The sequence below is a fragment of the Martes martes genome (assembly GCF_963455335.1).
Source record: "Martes martes genome assembly, chromosome: 4".
NCBI lineage: Eukaryota > Metazoa > Chordata > Mammalia > Carnivora > Mustelidae > Martes > Martes martes.
In genome coordinates this window covers 49,697,659-49,717,208 of record NC_137891.1, presented here as the reverse complement: position 1 = coordinate 49,717,208, position 19,550 = coordinate 49,697,659, and the positions used below count along the sequence as shown (strand labels likewise).

General features: G+C 36.0%; 1 protein-coding gene across 1 annotated transcript in view; it reads left to right on the top strand.

The window, feature by feature from the left end:
* RALYL (RALY RNA binding protein like) overlaps positions 1-19,550 on the top strand; it is a 147,152-nt gene that overhangs the window by 78,285 nt on the left and 49,317 nt on the right. The window contains exon 3 of the mRNA XM_080802292.1: positions 6,877-6,909. Within this exon, the coding sequence (XP_080658418.1) occupies positions 6,877-6,909 (33 nt within the window). The remainder of the gene's footprint in view (positions 1-6,876; positions 6,910-19,550) is intronic.

Genomic DNA, 19,550 nt, shown 5'->3' with positions numbered 1-19,550 from the left:
TAAATGAATTTTTAAGAATACTGATAGAATTGTGTTGTATTTTAGCATGCAAAATGGTCAGTGAAGGAAGATATCTTAGAATCGCTTTACAAGCTCTTAGCTCTGATCAAAATCATCTTTTGCTCACATTTAATCATTTACCTTGAAAAAAAAAAAGTCTGTTTAAATCAGAAGGCCTTGGAATGATGCAAATGTCATGTGGATGTGTTTAGATTACAAATGATTAATGATGAAATGTAGACTAAATTTTAAACATCAAAATAAGATTCCTATAATTCAAAAAATGCTATTAAGTTATTTGTAAAATAGCATGTCACATTATTCCATAAGTAATACGCAATTGGTTAGCTAAACGTTAACTCACAATGACTTGGGTCACCATCATGGCCCTTTCTGAACTTTGCATCTATATACCTAGAGGCCTGTTAGTGAGCCTAGATATCTTTCCTCAATCCATTTCTTCCTCTTCTACATGTTCTCTCTGGGGACCCCCATTCTCTCCTCTGATGGTACATACTAACTCTGCTTTGATGACATGACTCCCAAATCTGTATTTCCAGCCCTAATATCTTGTCTAAGTTCCAGGCATACATTTGCATCTGTTGCATACCTTCACCAACATAGCCCCACATGGTGTATTATTATGGAACACCAATCTGTCCCCCCGACCTGGACTCCCTAGATCTGTTAACTGGCCATGAATGCAGGAAAAATCAGAGCATTCATGGATTAAAAAATAATAATAACAATGATGGCAGAAATTTATCAAGTATTTATTTATTTATTTTTATTAAATTTTTTATTTATTTTCAGCGTAACAGTATTCATTGTTTTTTCACCACACCCAGTGCTCCATGCAATCTGTGCCCTCCCTAATACCCACCACCTGGTTTCAAGTATTTATTTATTTATCTAATTAATTTAGTTATCTATTTAGTTATTTACTTATCCGATTCTCACAACAGCCCTAAGAGTTAGGTCTATTATTACCCCATTTTGTAGATGAGATAATTGAGGCACAAAGAAAAATGCCTTACTTTTTCAAGGCCACACAGCCAGAAGATGTTAGAGTCAGAACTAGAAACAGGCTGCCTGATTCTAGAAACTATATACTTAAGCCCTTTTGAACAGCCACTTTAAATGTAGATCAGGCTTAGGTTGTCATTGCTAAAGAGAATAGATCCCACGGTAGTAATGGTGTTATTGAAATTTTTACTGCAAAATCATATAAATATCATAGGGGAACATACTTATAAGTCACTTCGGAGTCACAAAAAACTGACTAGTTTTACAAAAACAAGGTAGTTGAAGTCTTTCTGCAAAAACACAGTATATGCCCGAGCACAGAGTGAGAAAGCAGAATGCTACCCTGACGGTGAGAATTTGGCTTAACTTGGCTGGAGCATAGAATTTGTAGACTGAAGTGGTAGAATACAAGAGCTGGGAAGGTACTAGAACAAGATTGTGAATGAACTTTTAGTTATATTAAAGGGTTTGGACTTTACTCTGTAAGTAAATGATGGAAGTAGGGGTATGGGAGTGAGGTGCAGGGGAAGGCCATTTGACAGAATCATTACTAAGAGCCTCCTAATGAAGTAGGCATGATTTCTAGGTACCTGAAATAAAGTGAGTTCTGACCTTCAATGAGTATAGTGTTTTAGTAGGGAACTTGGAAAATACGCTGGGAATGCTTCATTCATCAGGATAAAGTGTTGTGAAGCTCTCCTAATCAACTTATGGTACCTTATGAAAAAACACTTCCTAGAAGCACTCAGAAATGCATAATGAGGGGAATTACAGGACCCTATTTGTGTGATAGCTATTTTAGAAAGATGATTCTGCTAGTAGACATGGCTAAACTGAGGAAGGAAGGTCATTAAGGAGATCATTCTAATAGCCCACCTAAAGGCTGACGATCACTTGAACTGTAATAATAAGAATTGAGAGGTAAGTAAAGAACTAAAAGGACTTTGGGCAATAGAAAACAGAACTAGGAGGATCTCCTGAAAGTGAATGTCATTGGAAAGAAGTCGAAGAGAAAGCTTATGATCTTTCTAGTTTGGTCACCTGAGGGGCTGATTGGGCCATTGAGTTAGGGATAAAGAACAGAATGGGGGAAGCAGACAATGAATTTAGTTTGAAACATGTTAAGTTGAAGGCACCTACAATTGTAGATGTATGGTTGGACAGATACAGCCATATGCCATATATAGAGTGATACTAGACAAAAGTCTGGAAGTATCCAGCATGTGGATGACATGAAAAACCAGATTAGATTTCTCAGTAAAGTACAGAAATTGTAAAGAAAGGAAATGTGACAATGCCATAAGGCATATAAAAACAAAATAAAGAAAATAGACTAATGAAAGGCAATACACGAGGCAAGACAGGAACGTGTGGACTTTAGAGCCAGCATGCCTAGGTTCACATCCTAGCTCAGCCACTTTGTAGCTATGTCACCTTAGGTAAGACACTTGGCATTTTGGGGTATCAACTTCTTCATCTGTAAAATGAGATCTATCTCAGAGGATATCATGATACTTAAATAAATCAGTGATTAGAAAGCATTTTTAATAATGCCTGGTCCTTAGTAAATATAGTATAGATTTTTTTATTGTTAAATGCAAAATGGTATAAATCCGTCAGCTCCAAATATTGATCTTCATTTTGCATTCTATTTTATTTCCTTACTGTGCCTATTTTTCTGACGGCTATAGTTTGTTTGTCTTATTCTACTCCTCATTCTAGGGGATCTTGAATGAAGTGTTATTAAACTCACTACCCGGTTCATGTTAAAAGTAAATCTTAGGAAAGATAAAATCAATTTTTTTTTTCACAAAACAATTACCTTGTTTTTTAAAAAAAATACAAAACTCCTCAGAAAAATTTCTCTCTGAGCATATCACAATGTACTCATCTGTTTCTAAGGATTACATTGATAAACAATTTTCTCCAAAGGGGTGTTTCTCTTGGTAGTTTTTCTTCTTTTACATTTTTTTTCACTTTTCAGGGTTAAAATTGGAAAAGCGAGCTTTTCGCATATTCAGGCAATTTAAGGCCTTAGAACTAACCACCTATCTTTTACATAATCTTGACCATCACAGTCTGCTCTGTACTAGAACTCTAAGTATATGATTTCATATTCTTCTTGAGTTGGCTGTGATGTTGGTTGTATAATTAATGAGAAAAGATGTAAAAATCTCTGAATCAACTCCAGGCTAGGAAAGTTAAGTCTGTGTAATAAAACCATGACTGGGCAGTTGGTTACAAAACAGAGTATCGCTCTAAGTGGGGCAGTTATCATTTCCCTCTACACAATGTGTCATCCTTTTGAAGACAGAATTCAGACAGAATTGCCTGATGGTGGTTCCTCACAGATTTCCTGCTCTATGTCACCACTGCAAATGTTTGGGCGGCGGGGGGCGGCGGCGGGGGAGGGGGGGGTCCAGGCACCTAGGGCTCATCTGCAGTGGCTTCGGATGACTAATGGACAATGGTCTTTCTCTTCTGTTCAGCTCATATAGCATCAGCCAGCACCTCTCCTGAGCCATTAGAAGATTTAACACAGAACTTTCAGGAGCTTCTTGTCTAGGTAGCCTTGCAAGTTTTACATTCTTACCAGTCTTAAACCTTGAAGCTAGCCATTGACTATTGTTCTAAGAATATGTCATCATAATGGAGATAATAAGTAATAGAAGCTTAGTGACAGGACTGTCCCTATAAGATGAAGGTGTCAGGATTAGCATTATGAGGGAGTTAGATAAACTAACATAAATAGATAAATAAGATCTTAAATTAGATAAATAGATCCTACATAGAGAAGGGAAGAAAAAAATAGTATTCTGGTATAGAAAGAGAATGTTTCAAGATTCCAAAGCAAAAGAGATTTGCTTAGGTAGTGAATAGACAAATTTCCTGGAGTAGAGTGGTTAGTAAGAGAGGTAATAAAGACCAGCATGGAAGGTTAGCATAAGACATGTTTGTGACAAGCTTTCAAATGACACACAAAAGTTTGGGCATCATCCTATGGTTATCAAAATTGTTAAGAACAAGGGTGACATGAAAAGAGCATTGTAGGGGAGTTGATCTGTCAGTAGTAGGTGCAGAGAATTGGTGACGTAGAGAGGGAATTCAAATTATTCTGAACTTCTGATTCTGAAACAATATCTTGATGTGTATTAAAATAAAGAGTGTCTATTTTGAAAGGTTGTTTCCAGTTCCTGCCAACAACATATCACAGGTCATGCACTGGCATAGTTTTTCTGTAAAAGCCATATAGTAAATATTTCCAAATTGTGGACATGCAGTCCCTATTCCAACTACTCATCTTGCAGCTGTAGCACAAAATCAGCTTGAAACAATATGTAAATGAATAAACATGACTGTTTATTCCCAACAAACTTCATTTATGGGCTCTGAAATTTGAATTTCAGATAATTTTCACGTGTCACAAAACATTATTCTTTTGTGATATTTTTCAGCCATTTAAAAAATGTCCACTTATGAGTGTAGCATAACCACAGAGATGTTAAATCAATCACTATGTTGTACACCTGAAAGTAATGTAACATTATGTGTCAACTAGACTCAAATAAAAAACAAAATGTAAAAATAGTTCTTAGTTTGTGGGTTATATAAAATCAGGTGGTGAGCAAGAATTGACCTGTAGACCAGGATTTGCCAATCCCTAGTTTATAGAACATCAATCAGAATCTCAATCCAGTATCATTTTGAAAACTTTGAATTTTCCCCTGAATTCTTCTGTTGAACATCTGGGAGGAAATAGTTGAAAGGAGTGAAGAGGTAGAAGTGGAAGGAGACAATTAACTAGTTAGTGGGGCTAACCATATTAACCATTGGTTTCAGTGGGGCAAGATATGTCCTTATATGCCCCAATCCAACAACGGCAGCTTATCTGAAACCTTCAGGGGGAAAAAAAAAGGAAAGAAAATCAATAAGTAAATACTACTCCAAATACATTCTGAACTCAGAGTTTTAGTAATTGTACAGGGAAAGGCAAGATGATGGGTCTTTCTTTTATTCATGTTGTTTATGATACCTTGAATGAAAGTAGCACCTTGCAGTCCTCAAACCAATGATACGAGTGGGGGCATTGAAGGAAGCCATAGTGTGAAACCCTGTGAAGCTGGAACAACTGTGACAAAGAATTTACATTTGGAGAGAACAGCTAGGCTGAGGCAAGTAGTGAGAATTAGCCTAGGAATCGGGTGAAGGAGATGTAAGTCACATAAAGAAGAAATTGACAGGACATTGCTAATTGAGACGTGGGAGATGAAAAAGAGAGGAGTCGAGATAATTCAGTTTTCTTTTGCTGGATTAGTTGATGCCGCTAAGAAACAGGCAGCAGTGAGAGGCTAAGAGAACACTACAAGCAGCAGGAAACGGTTTATTAAGTGTGGCTGAGTAGAAAGTAAGGGAGAGGTGATATTGTCATGATGCTGATGATCCAAATAAGTCAACGGTCACCTGTGTCACATATATAGAATCCTCCCCATTTCTTTAAGGCAACTTCTTTTGATCCCCTAGCACTGGTCGTGTCTTACAAAACGAGCATATCCAAGTATATTTCAGTATTTATCTTCAACTTTTTTCCCCTTAGTTCTGTGGGCACAACAGACACACAATATGGCAAAGAATTTACAGGGAGGCGCAAGTAAAATCGGAATTCGAAAAAGGAAAAGATTGCATAAATGTACACCTCCAAACTCTGAGCTTTTTTTTAATTATTAGTTTCAGAGGTAGAATTCAGTGATCCATCAGTTGCATAGAACACACAGTACTCAACACATCATCTCAAACACCATGATTCAGATAAAAATGTCTTTAATATTTGCTTACATTTAACCCATAATCATATATTAAGAGACTTACATAAAGGGGCATCTGGTTGGCTCAGTCATTTGAGCATCTGTCTTCGACTCAGGTCATGATCCTGGAGTACCCGAATCGGCCTGTGTTGGGCTCCCTGCTCAGCGGGGAGTCTGGTTCTTCCTCTTCCCTTCACCTGCTCATGCTCTCTGGTTCTCACTCTTGCTCTTTCATATACATAAATTAATTAAAAAAAAAACATACAAAAATGAAGTGACCAATACACACCTATACCAACTGGTCTCCTTAATTATTAATTAGGAAATATTCAAAGTGGAAAGTTTCCTCATTGATTTGCTTTTTACAAAGAAATTAATTTATGAAATAAGAAAATTAACTGGAAGACTTCTAACCTATTTTATAATGAGAAAAATAATTCCCAGGAAGTCTTTTAAGTTGCTTGCTCAAAATGCCACAACTAATCAGAGGCTTCAGAATTGGAGACATTAAGAGGAGGCATTAAGATCCCAAACTATGACCTGACTCCCTCCTCCGCTGCCACTCACCCACCAAATGTGCTGCTTTTGGTAAACAACGATGAATGTCATGCTGCTTCTCTCTTCATTACAGAATATTTACCGGAATAAATTACTCAACCTATATGGAACTAAATACATTATAAATTATTTTACTACTACAACAGCTACAAATAGATATATCAGAACTTCCACAAATTACTGTAAAAACAAGAGAAGTGGATATAGAGAGTGCAAATCAGAATTAGACTAACAGTATTATTATTTTAATGTATCATTTAAATGCTACATTCCCATTCCAAATGTCTCTCATTACCTTCTGCATTAAGCCAGCCGGAATTTGAATTAGTCCAGATTAGATCTTCATATATTATTTACAGCTTATTATTAGTGCTAAAGTATACATTTTCAGCCAAACAAGTATAACAATTTTGTCAAATTTCTATAAAAGCAAATTTTAAGTGTATAGCAAATTGTTATATTAAAAATAATTTTTCATGTTTTTTCATAGACTTGAGTCAAAGGAGCCTTTCCTGTCTGTTGGGTGAGTATATGTCTAAATATTTTAAATCTCAGTTCTTTAATCAATTTTTTAACAAGGTCTTCTGGGATGGTGTTATCAGTCATGTAATTCCATATTCCAACTCATTCCATATCATTGGATGTGTCATATCCCCAGCAACACTGTTATCTACATTTTATAAAGACTTAACCAAAATGTTCACAAAGCTATTTTATGACCTTGGAAATTCAGCAAATGAATGCATATAAAAGCCTGCATCCTCTAAAAAAGTCAAACGAGATATACAGTAATTTTCTATATTCTCGTCATGTACAGATAATGCTCAGAATGGTCTTACAAATTCTTCTGAACCGCAGCTTCGTGATAATCTAGTCTGTCTACTCATTTTTTTTTTACTGTTTTCCTGTTTTCTCTTAATCTACCCTAATGCTTCTTCCTCCTTTTTTCCTAAATCTGTCTTCAAAATCTGTATCTATCTTTTCTCTTTTTCTCCCATTTCACTGTTTTCTCTCCTCTCCACTCACACTGAGTGCTTCTCTGAACACAAAGCTGAGGAATATCACACAGATTAAGTAAAGCCAACACTAGCCTCCTCGGGTAGTAATCCGAGTTACAATACGTGTACTAATAATAATATATTGTTGACAAGAATACACATGTACTGTTTTCAGGCATTTTGCTAATTAAGAGCCAGCAAAGTTGTTTTTACTGGTCTACCAAATAATCCTTTGACTAACATATTAAAATGTCTCATTAGGGGACTTTTACAGGCTCAGCATTATGGTTGATGTTGTAAAGATTCAAAAAGTGCTGGAAGATATTATAGCTTAAAGACAATCATGCCATAGTTGATGGGGAGCAAAAATCACATACAGACAGCCACTATACTTGTGCTTAATGACCAGAAACTTGGGATGGGGTAGATTTTTAAATGATCACATTAGTTTTCTTTTATTACTTTATTCACAGTCCTTGAATATTTCTGTCACTCCTTGAGCAACATGGTTCCCTTTCCCTTTCTACTCTTCATAAAAGCATTTGAGAAAGCCAGTTGAATCATGAGAATCAAAATAATTGTTAGGGACGCTAGGAGAGAAAAAGTGGAGTAGATGCATTTATTGGAGGATTTCAGAAAAAAAATGAAAGGTCAAGTTGATCTGGTCCAAAAAATCATTAGAGCATGCTTCTTTCCTTCATTGATCATCAGCTCCTATTGTTAAAAACCTTTAAGCCTGAAGAAATCTTTTATTTTGAATGCATATGTGTCCTGCCCTCAAGTCAAGAGGGCTGAAATAGCTTCCCTTCATGCCTCACTTAATGCAGTTTCTCTGCAGCATTTCCTGTTCTCCCAACTTCTTTGAAATGAAATTCATTTTTTACTTCATACCTCTCTTTTACAAGGGCAGACACTAAGTAATCTTTGTTTTAAACATATCAGGAGTTTAAAACTCCGTATTAGAGCCCTGAAAAAAAGTTTCCACCAAAAAAATGACCTATAGCTCAGAGATACCCAAAATGGGAGAACTGGCATGGCCGTAGGAAGAGGGTGCTCTTCCTTAGATGGGTCTTAAAAGTAAAGTGGGGTGAAACTTGCAACCCAAATGGTTTTGTGGACTGGATAATTTATTTTATTAAAAGATGTTATTTATTTATTTGACAGACAGAGATCACAAGTAGGCAGAGAGAGAGGAGGGGAAGCAGGCTCTGTGCTGAACAGAGAGCCCGATGTGGGGCTCAATCCCAGACCCTGGAATCATGACCTGAGCTGAAGGCAGAGGCTGAGCCACCCACGTGCCCCTGGACTGGATAATTTAATATAGAGCTGAACTTCTCCATTTTTTTCCAAGAAAGTTATTTTAAATAAAATTGTATAGTTTGGATGAGTCTCTCTTAGTTAAGAGGATAGGATGATTGTGAACATAGTGGACACATATGAGACTGCCAGGCAAAGGTAGTCTAATAGAGTACCATTATTCGAATTTGTGACTTTTAGTCAGTCACTTATCAAAAAGAATTAATGCATGGTCTATGGTCTTTGGTATGAGTTGACCTGTAAGTCCATAACATTGAGTTTTTCTAGGACCCTGAATAGCTCACATTAATTTTAATTCTATGTGCAATAAAAAGCATATTAATGAATAGATCTGTGCTAAATATTGCATACTTCAGTCCATTGCCTGTCAGTGTCCTAAAGCACTTAATATGTACTTCTAGAAATTGCTTTTGCCTTTGTAGTGTCTGACACTTAAAAGCCGTGTTGTATTGGTTTAGGCGAATACTTGAACCCCCAAGTTTTGGGTTCTTACTTGTGATATGGAGATAAAATAAGATAATTCAGATCAAGTACGTAGCACTGTTTTGGGCATATAATTGTTCATAAATGTTAGCTTCTATTACAGATGTGGAAGGTATACTCATTTATAATACTCCAAAGAATCAATCTGAGAGCTCTGAAGGAGTTCAGAGAATAAAACTCCACTTTAACAGGGGATTCTTTGACTTACATGTGGAAACAAAAAGATGTTTTTATAATGGAGAGGAAAAAAACAAAAATTGTGCATGGACTAAGCTATCAAACAAGATGAGTACAGATAATTGTTTTTAATTTTTATGATAAAAACTAATAATTGTCATTTAAATTTTTAAATGGAAAGAAATATTGATATGTTTAAAATGTGTATCTCTTCTTAACATAAATTAGGGGGCAAAATTCTTTCTTTCTTAAATGTGATATAATCATTAATTTTGAAATAAAAATTTTAAATGTCACAGCATAAATTCAATCTGAATATGCCAATGGAAAAATTTGCCAAAGTTATAACACAGGAAATATTTGCTTATGGAAAAAGATAATGGAATTGTGAAAGGAAGTTAAGTGAAACCTCAGATCTCAGACCTTCAACTTAAGATTGATATGAGAGGAGCTTTCGTTCACATGTACTGGTAAATGATTAATAAAATAATTGTCATTAGGAAAAAAAAATACTTTAGCCCAGAGTGAGGCAGGAAGTTTCATCCCAGATTCTGATTCTGTTTACCCAGAGTAGGACAATTAATGCAGTTTTCCAAGGCTGTCGAGCCCAGCCTGGAAACCACTGTCTACATCATGGTTGCATCCTCCCAGCTCCTCCTCCTACAGTCATACACAGATGATTCTTACAGACATCTACAGTTTCTGGAATTTTTTAAGAAAATCCTTGAAATATGACTTTCCTCAGTGTTTCCCTGTTTGGGGTTCATATGGTGGAGGTGAATACACTGATCTAGAACTCTTTTGGAATTCACCCATCGGAGACCAGGATAACATGTATAGAGACCAGAGAGTATGCCATGGAAGCTTCCGTGATGCACAAGGAGCAGACTACCTATGCTCAGGTGCATCAAAACTCATTCTGATGTTGTTCCAGACCTAAGGCTGGAAATTTATTCACTTTTAAATTGTTAATAATATAATTTAAATATTTAATAAATAATTGTTACTTCATGTTGATTAACATTTTATATTATAAATATGTGTATATAATATGTACATTACATACATTGCATTTATTATAGATACCAAAATATTTATATTATACATAAAATACATTCAAACAATAGATTTAAAAATTAAAATTCTTCCCCATCTCACTCACCCAGCAGTAAAACACATCAGTTAAGCAAACTTGTTTTTTAGAGTGGAGCTTGGGTTTGAGCGCTACAAGAATACTAAGCCCATGATATGCTACTCACTCTCGAAATGTTCCATTTTAGAGCAATTAAGAAAACTCTTCTGGCAAATGTTTCCTTTTATGTGGCATCAGATAGATTCTGATTTTGGAAATAAGCTGGGAGAAAATAGGCATCAAGTTTGCATTTAGGAAAGTGAAGAAGAAGCAAGTGATCATCTCAATTAAGATTCTAAGATATAAATCTTAGTTTAAAACCAGTCTTGCCTTGAAAAAGCTTTTACAGCTTTTTAATGAAAAATACAGATGAGGGAAGGGAAGCTCCTGTTCATTTGATGTTTAAGATTCACAGTGTAAAAGGGCATGTCAAGACGATGCCTGAGTTCTCTTCAAGTACAAGTTACTGTTGACACTTTGCAGACACTGAGCCATTTTAAAAATATACTCAGGGCACTAAATGAAATTTTCCATGTGAATTATTTTTTCTTACCTCTTCAGCATGAAGTTGACCTTTTAAAAGAACCCTTTAATATGAATCTGCTGTATTTTGGAATTGAAATTTTGGTTCATACCAATATTTCAGCTGATGAATTTTTGCATGAGTAGCTTTGTTATGAGGATTATTTATTGAACGGGTAAAAAAAATGTTCAGACTTCTTTCACTGTATTAGGATAACACAATAAATAATAAACAATTCTGGGGTGCCTGGGTAACTTAGTTAAGCACCTGACTCTCTTGATTTCAGTTCAGATCAGGATCTTAGAGTTGGGCGGAGGAGGGATCGAAGCCTGAGTTGGGCTCCGTGTTCAGCAGGGAGTCTGCCTGAGTTTCTCTCTCTCCTCCCTCTGCCCCTCTCCTTGCTCTCTCTAAAATAAATAAATAAATAAATAAATAAATAAGCTCTGAATAATTTTAAAGTGAAATTGATAAAGCTCAGAATTATTATTCCCTCGAGTTTGTCTGAGAGGTATTCAAAACACACCAAGGATAAAAATAGCAAAATTACTATATTTATCTCCATGGAGGCTCAGTGAGCGAGCTAATCATGACCCAGTCGAGCCTACATCTCCTGTATCCCCTGAGAGGTAGTGGACCCATTCTAAGTCTAAACAAGAGGCAGTGAACATTGCCAGGACAGCAAAGCTTGCCTTACATCTAAAATTGATCCTCATATAATTGCTAGTAACTATATATTTAAAAATAATTTTGCTTGGGGAAGATTTTCCCCCTTTTATTTACAGTCTTGGAACTGAATTTGCTTATTCAATATACTTCTGCTGTTATTATGAAGATGTTATTGACTCTTATTAGGTCCAATATTTATACTGTTCTACTTTTGTCCAGGTTTTCTGTGAGTCCTTCTATTTACTAACAGATGCTATACATTGTTATACTGTTAACTACCTATTTTAAGAGCTTAAGTTCTTTTTTTTAAGATTTTATTTATTTATTTGAGAAAGAGACAGAGAGACCATAAGCAGGGGCATGGGGGGGGGCAGGCAGAGGGAGAAGCAGGCTCCCGCTGAGCAGGCAGCCAGATGTGGGGTTCAACCCCAGGACCCTGAGACCATGGCCTGAGCTGAAGGCAGACGCTTAAGCAACTGAGCCACCCAGGAGCTCCTAAGAGCGTAAATTCTGTAATTTGATTTCCTTGGTTTGAATTCCATTTTGTTCCTTCCTAGCTAGGTGCCTTGGGCAATTTGTTTTACTCTTCGGAGCCTTATCTCCTCACCTGAGGTAATAACTTACTCGTAGGGCTGTTTTGAATGAGATAATATTGCAAGGTGCTTAGAACAGTGTCTGACACCTAATAAACAGGAAATAAATACCAACTATTATCAATATACTATGTAACAATTAAGTTATATTAATAGTTTTTTCATAAGGAGTAAGTTCCACCGAATGATAGAAATGTCACCTAATTAAATCCCAAATACCTGAATATCCAATTTCTGGTAATGCAGTTGAATTCCGGGAATAGAGTTCAAAAGAGAGTGAAGTCAGCACAGGAATGAAGAAGGCCTGCCTTACTCGGGAGATCTTTGAGGAAGATAGACAAGAAAGAGTAAAATAGCATTAAGACAGGAGGACAATTCCAGAAGGTACTTTGATCTACAGAAATATCACACACAATATTAAAAACTTTAATAATAGAAGCATGAAAAAGGCAAAGCAATACCAGTTTAAGGATGGTTTCAGTTGAGCATCAAAACGTAAAACGGAATTATATGACTGCTGAAAAATCATTTAGGAATTAAGAGGTTATCTTAATTTAAGAACTGAGAAGTTGAAGAAAATGGCCAGATTATCAGGAAATTTTTCTAGACCAAAAGTAGGACCTGAGTTAATCCTCAAGGTGAGGTTAAAAATTCAATACAAGATTGAGAGAGGGAAGAATGTGAGCTCCTTTTTCATTCTATGGATTCAGTGGAGTCATTGGGATTATTGTATGTTTGCTTGTCTATTTTGTTTTTAACTGAAGAGTGATGTTATCCAAAGAGAGGTCATAGTAGAGCCATTTAGAAAGCTGCTGCAATAGTCCAGGCATGACTTGCAAAGACCCAGGACTTGAGCAGAATGAAATCACCTCACACCTGTTACAATGGTTATTATCAAAAAGATCAAAGCTAATAAATGCTGGTGATGATGTGGAGAAAAGGGAACCTTGTGCACTGTTGGGGAGAATGTAAATTGGTGCAGCTACCATAGAAAACACTGTGGCAGTTCCTCCAAAAAATAAAAATAGAACTACCATATAATTCAGCAATTCACTTTTCTGAGTATTTATCCAAAGGAAATGAAAACACTAACTTGAAAAGATACCTGTGTCCCCATGTTCATAGTAGCATTATTTACCATAGCCAAGACAACCTAAGTGTCCATTAACAGATGAATAGATAGAGAAAATGTTATATAGATGAAATATGAAATATTAGTGCCATATAATAGAATATTGTCAAGCCTTTAAAAAGAAGGAAATCTGGCCATTTGTGACAGCATGGGTGAACCTGGAGGACATGATGCTAAGTGAAAGAAGTCAGATGCCTGACGTAGAAAGACAAATACTGCATGATCTCACTTATGGGTGGAAGAAACACGGAGTAGAATGGTGGTTGCTAGGGGGTGGGAAAATTAAGGAGGCAAAGTTTCAATTACATAGAATGAGTAAGTTCTGGGAATCAGAACATGATGACTATAGTTAATAATACTATGTATACTTGAAATTTGCTTTAAAAAGTAAATATTAGGCATTATCAAAAAAAGTAACTATGTGAGGAGATGGATATGTTAATTAGCTTTCATTAAGGCAGTCATTTCACAGTGTGTATGTATGTCAAAAAGTCATGTATATATATATACAATTTTAAATATTTAAATATATACAATTTTCATTTACTAAGGTCTGTAAAGAAAAAACAATGGGAAGGAAAAGTCTGACGAAAATAACATTTTTTGGAGAATATTAGAATCAGAATCAGTGAGTGATGGAGGGATGCCTTAGGGGTTTCTCAGCTGGACTTTGTGGGATCACGGTAAGAGTATGACCAGCTAAAATCAGAACTAAGGGAAGGTTAACAAGAAACTGTCCCTGAGCTCTGAAATATGACCATCTAACATCCTGAAGCCGCTCATGGCCAACTCAATGGCTATCTCTCGATGGTGTGGCTTCAGTTTTTCTGTGAGTCTCCAGGGAAAAAGGGATAAAGGGATAAAGCCAATTTTCCTTTTCTAAAAATCTATCTTTTTATTTGTTTAGCTTGAGACAGTGCTACCACGAAATTAATGATTCCTTTAGCAACTGCACTTGTTTCATTTTTTCCCAAGGCCCTCCAGGCTGCTTCTCTGGAAAGAACACAAAGTTTCCACGGCGCTATTTTTGTAATCTAAAGCAGTTGTGCTCTCAGGCCTGATGCTACAACTGTAATTTTAATTTATCAACCTGCCACTCAGGGAAATGCTGTAAAAACATTTGAAAGCTTAAACCCATTATTTATTTCTGCACCTGTCAATGCCACTCTTCTGTACTTGTCAAAACCATTTAAACTGCACTATGATGGCATATACAATATCACCGATAAATTGGGTCATCAATCATGTATATATATATTTTGACAGTGGTGTCTTGAATGCATAGGTTCCAGAATGCATTTTTAAGGAGCAAGAATTCATTACTTTCCAATAATAAAATAGAGGAGAGTCATCAAAAACAGTCTTCCTCAGTCCTTACCATTTGAAAATGTCTTAGGCAGCAGGGAGACTCGTGGTGACTGAAATGACTTTTATTTCTTCAGTGAAATGTTCTCCTCAGGGAAAAGAAAGTAATTGCAGATTATAGCAGGCAGGAGTATAGTGTTACTTAGAGGGAAGAAAATACATAGGATCATTAAATAGATTTATTTAAGTTCTGCTTATAAAGAAAGCACTGGTGCAGGACTTCAGAGCTGATGATATTTCAAAAGAGTGTTATCAGCACTTCCACCACTGTCTAATTCATTCATATAATAAAGTGTCACATTAAGCCAAATGTCACAGTTCATATCAGTTTTACTTTGAGAATTGGTATTATTATATATCCTAGGCAATCTCTCCCCCAGAATTTATATGAGATCTTTGATCATAATAAATTAAGGTATTTAAAAGTCAATCTATCATTATATATATATATATATATAGAGAGAGAGAGAGAGAGAGAGAGATTCAACTATTAAATCCATTCAACTCATTAACAAATCTGATGTCATACAGGTTATATGTCTATTTAAGATGAAAATGTTGTTAAAAATATAACTTAAATAATATTGGTTAAATAATCATACTGCATCCTCTAAACTCTTAGTCATGGCAATCCTCACCATTCAATTATTCTAAAAAGGCAATGCCTAATGAGAAGTCCTTTAAAATGTACAAGGATTTATGATCACTTCATATCATACAATTTTAAATTAGCCAAACTAATTTGTAGACATCAAACACACATACATGAGAAAATAAATAAATTTGTCATACATAAAATCTCACTCATGAGAAGAACTAATCCTATATGATGTTACAGAATCAAATTTATAACAATCAAAACACTGACAGGTATATTAACTTACACAAATACTACTGTTTCCTTAATACCACAAGCACTGTTTTTGAGGAACATGAGATTTTAAAGTATCAAGCTACATTGAAAGGTTGAGCATATAGTCTGACCAATAAAAGGTAAGCGTATTTGGATATGCATATGAATAAAACAGATATGGTGGCTCTGATTATTTAGATGTTATATGTAGAAATACTACAAGAAGAGAGCATTGAATACAGTTGGAAATAAGACCTCAGTTTCATGTACTTTTAAATCTGTCCTGAAAAAACTCACTAGAAATAAATGTTCAAAATAATAAGTGCTTGATTTCACTCAGTTAAAATCAACCCATCTTCAAGGAAATAAAACTAATTAACTTTACTTGAAGATAATAAACTCCTTTTCTAGGGTGCCTGGGTGGCTTAAGTCAGTTAAGCATCTGACTCTTGATTTCAGCTCAGATCGTGATCTCAGGGTTGTGAGATCAGGCCCTGTGTCTGGCTCCACACAGCACAGAGTCTGCTTGAGATTCTCTCTCCTTTCCCTCTACCCCTCTTGCCCTTGCTCTTTGTCTCTCTCTCAACTAAATAAATCAATCTTAAAAGAAAAAAAAAACACATTTATTTTTCCTATTTTATATTTCCTATTTTTAAATATACCTAAAGGGTTTTCCAATGGAATTATACTTGCTTTATCTAAATAATTTCTTGGCAGTATTAGCCCTTCCTAAAGGATTCAAAGTATTGATTAGCCTTTATTCTCTGTAGTTCAATGAATCTATACTGATTCTTATGTAGAGAAAATAGATATTATAATTATTTTAATACTAGAAAACTAAGACACAGAGATGTGATGTAATCTCCATAAAGACACACAGCATACTAGTAGTCATTTTGGAATGGAGTCCAGCCTCGGGCTTTTGCTTAAAGAGCTGTCAATTTCATTCACACTTTCATTCTGTCTTCTAAGTTTCATATTCATCTGAATCATCATGAACATCCACATAATAACTTAATTATTCAGGAAAATAATATGTACATAAAAAGTTATTTATTGCTTTCAGAGGCAGTGTGAATCCCAGATTTGCATTATGAAAAATGCTGGCAAAAGTTTTAAAGCCTCACTTCCCAATTAAATTCTGTTCATCCAGCCAAGAATGACTGATCTTTTTTTCATCAATCTCAAAATGTGACCTTTTCAACACCCTTAATGACATTTTCAAAGTACAGAATAGTTTTGATTCAAAAGATTCCCTACTTAATTCTCCAGAACAAATCAGTTATCACAGTATAATCAATAGCTACCCAATATTAGCAAAAGCCAGGCTTCGCTTAACGCTTTTGGAGCTTATCAGGGGGAAAAATGCATTGAAGATCTGTATTTTGGCATGCCGACTAAAATAGATATTAAAATGAAAAATCAACCCCCAAATGTTTCATGTTTTTAGAAACATTATTTCGTTGGTGAAATTTTAATTAGATCACATTCAGAATTTACCATTAGAACCTGCAGGCCACGTTCAACTTCAAAATAACATAACAGTGCCTCTAGTTTAACTCAACAGTGGACTACCCTTAACTGTAACTTCCTCTTAGCTTCAACGAAAAGCATAAAAAAAGATGAAACACTTGATGAGACATTTCTCCCAGATCTTGTTAAATTATTGTATCACGCAAGTGGTATTTCAATGAAGTAGATGTTATAGCCCAACTGGATACTAAAAATCTTGAAAGCCTTTTAAAAAGTGAGGCTCTCTAGGGGCGCCTGGGTGGCTCAGTGGGTTAAAGCCTCCGCCTTCGGCTCAGATCATGATCCCAGGGTCATGGGGTCAAGCCCCACAATCTACTTCCTCCTCTCTCTCTGCCTGCCTCTCTGCCTACTTGTAAATCTCTGTCTGTCAAATAAGTAAATAAAATCTTAATAAAAAAATAAAAAATAAATAAAAAGTGAGGCTCTCTAAAGAAGTTATTTTTAAAACGTGTTCCTTAATCATGGCCCTTTGATTATCAACACCAATTTCAGGAGGCCCATGACATGCTGACTCCTCCAGGTTCCCATGTCAGACCACCAAGTCAAAACTAGGGGGCTTCCCAATGAATGAAAGCATCCATTCCTAATTTTCTTCAGTTACCAGTTTTTAGTTTGAAGCTCATAAGAAAAAATTTGATAGCATCGCTGCCCTTTGTACAATGAACAGCTGTCTAATTTCATAAGTGCATTGATTCATTATTTGAAGGACGCTCTAAATGTGCATGTGCAAAATATTATGTGATAACAATGGCAGCTGCTGTTTGAAAACCAGCCTACTAGACAGAAATAGTTTGCCGTTACTGTGATTGAATATTGAACTTTCCTTCCATATTACAAAGATCACAACATCAAACTAGCTTTGTTGGGGAATTTAGTAAAGTAAAACTTTACTGTTCACAATGGCAGATGAAGGGTGGCATCAAATTATTTAGACTTAATTGTTAAATATATTTTAAAAAATTCTGCAATTCACATTATTTTCGAGGACATTGCTAATTGCCTATGTTTAAACGTTCGAAGTACAAACCAAGGATTAAAAAACAAGAAGTGGGGGCGCCTGGTTGGCTCAGTGGGTTAAGCCTCTGCCTTCAGCTCAGGTCATAATCTCAGGGTCCTGAGATGGAGCCCCACAGCATCCAGCTCTCTGCTCAGTGGGGAGCCTGCTTTCCCCAACCCTTCCCTGCTTACCTCTCTGCCTACTTGTGATCTCTCTGTCAAATAAATAAATAAAATCTTTAAAACAAACAAACAAACAAACAAAAAAACAACAAGAAGTAGATTTTATGATTCCATTTCATTCTAATCAAGATCCAGGATCTTTTTTCTTTATTTCTGATTATCAATTTAACTATACTTGGATGAGAATTAATTTATTCAGTACAAAATTCTTCTCGAATCATATTGCTCGGTGCAAAGCAAGGTACAAAGATGGACTAGAGCAGTGTTTCTCATAGTGGATTCACTAAAACTGTCAGTCTGTGAACTCTTTTTTACCAGGGTGAGTACGGAAGTACAAAAAGGAAGAGAAAGCATTCAGAAACTTTGCATTTTTACGCCACTTTGACATCTAAGTATACAATTTGGTATTATATGAAATTATCAGTCAGTGATGAATGGGAAATTTTTAAAATAAAAAGCTAGTGCTTCACTACAGTAATTGAGAAGTTATGGATGAGTCTAAGTCTTTGCCTTTAAGGACCTTACCGTCTATGAAGAGGATAAAAACAAAGAAGCTGGTATCTAATACAAGGCATGGCTTGGCAGCTCTCATCTGCTAAAGAAGATAAAAATAAGCAAATACTTGTGATGTGGGGCATTACTTGATAGTTCTTGAAAGACAAGTTATAAACGAAAAGTCATGATATGACCCGGGCGGGTTCAGTTTCTATTGAAGATAACTAGTAGTACTCTTTGGCTGCACCAAACGCAGCTTAGAAGTGACACCGAATGACACACTGGCAAATTAACCAGTACCCACATCAGGGGAGACTGAAACACCTTGTGTTCGAGCTTTTTTCAGCTCCCCTCCTCCCTTTCCCCCTCTCCTGCCTCTCCTTCCCTCTCCTTCCCTCTCCCCGTTGTTCTCTCCTTTCTCCGTTCCTTCCCTTTTCCTTCTCCTCCCTTCTCCTCTCCCTCCTCCCAATCTCCTACTTCTCTTACTTTCTCCCCTCTTTCTACCTCCCCTGCTTCTCCTCCCTTTTCTGGTTCTCTTCCTGTTTCTTCATTTTGAAAAAAGGCACGCCTTCAAGATGGAGTTTATGTCCTCGCGTCTGGTCTTCAGCTACTCCCTTTGCTTTGCAAGAGATTCCACCATGAGGAGGAAAGTTGGTTTATGTGAAATGTTGGCTGAGTGCCAGAAATCACATTAATTCCTAAGACTCCAACCCAGCTC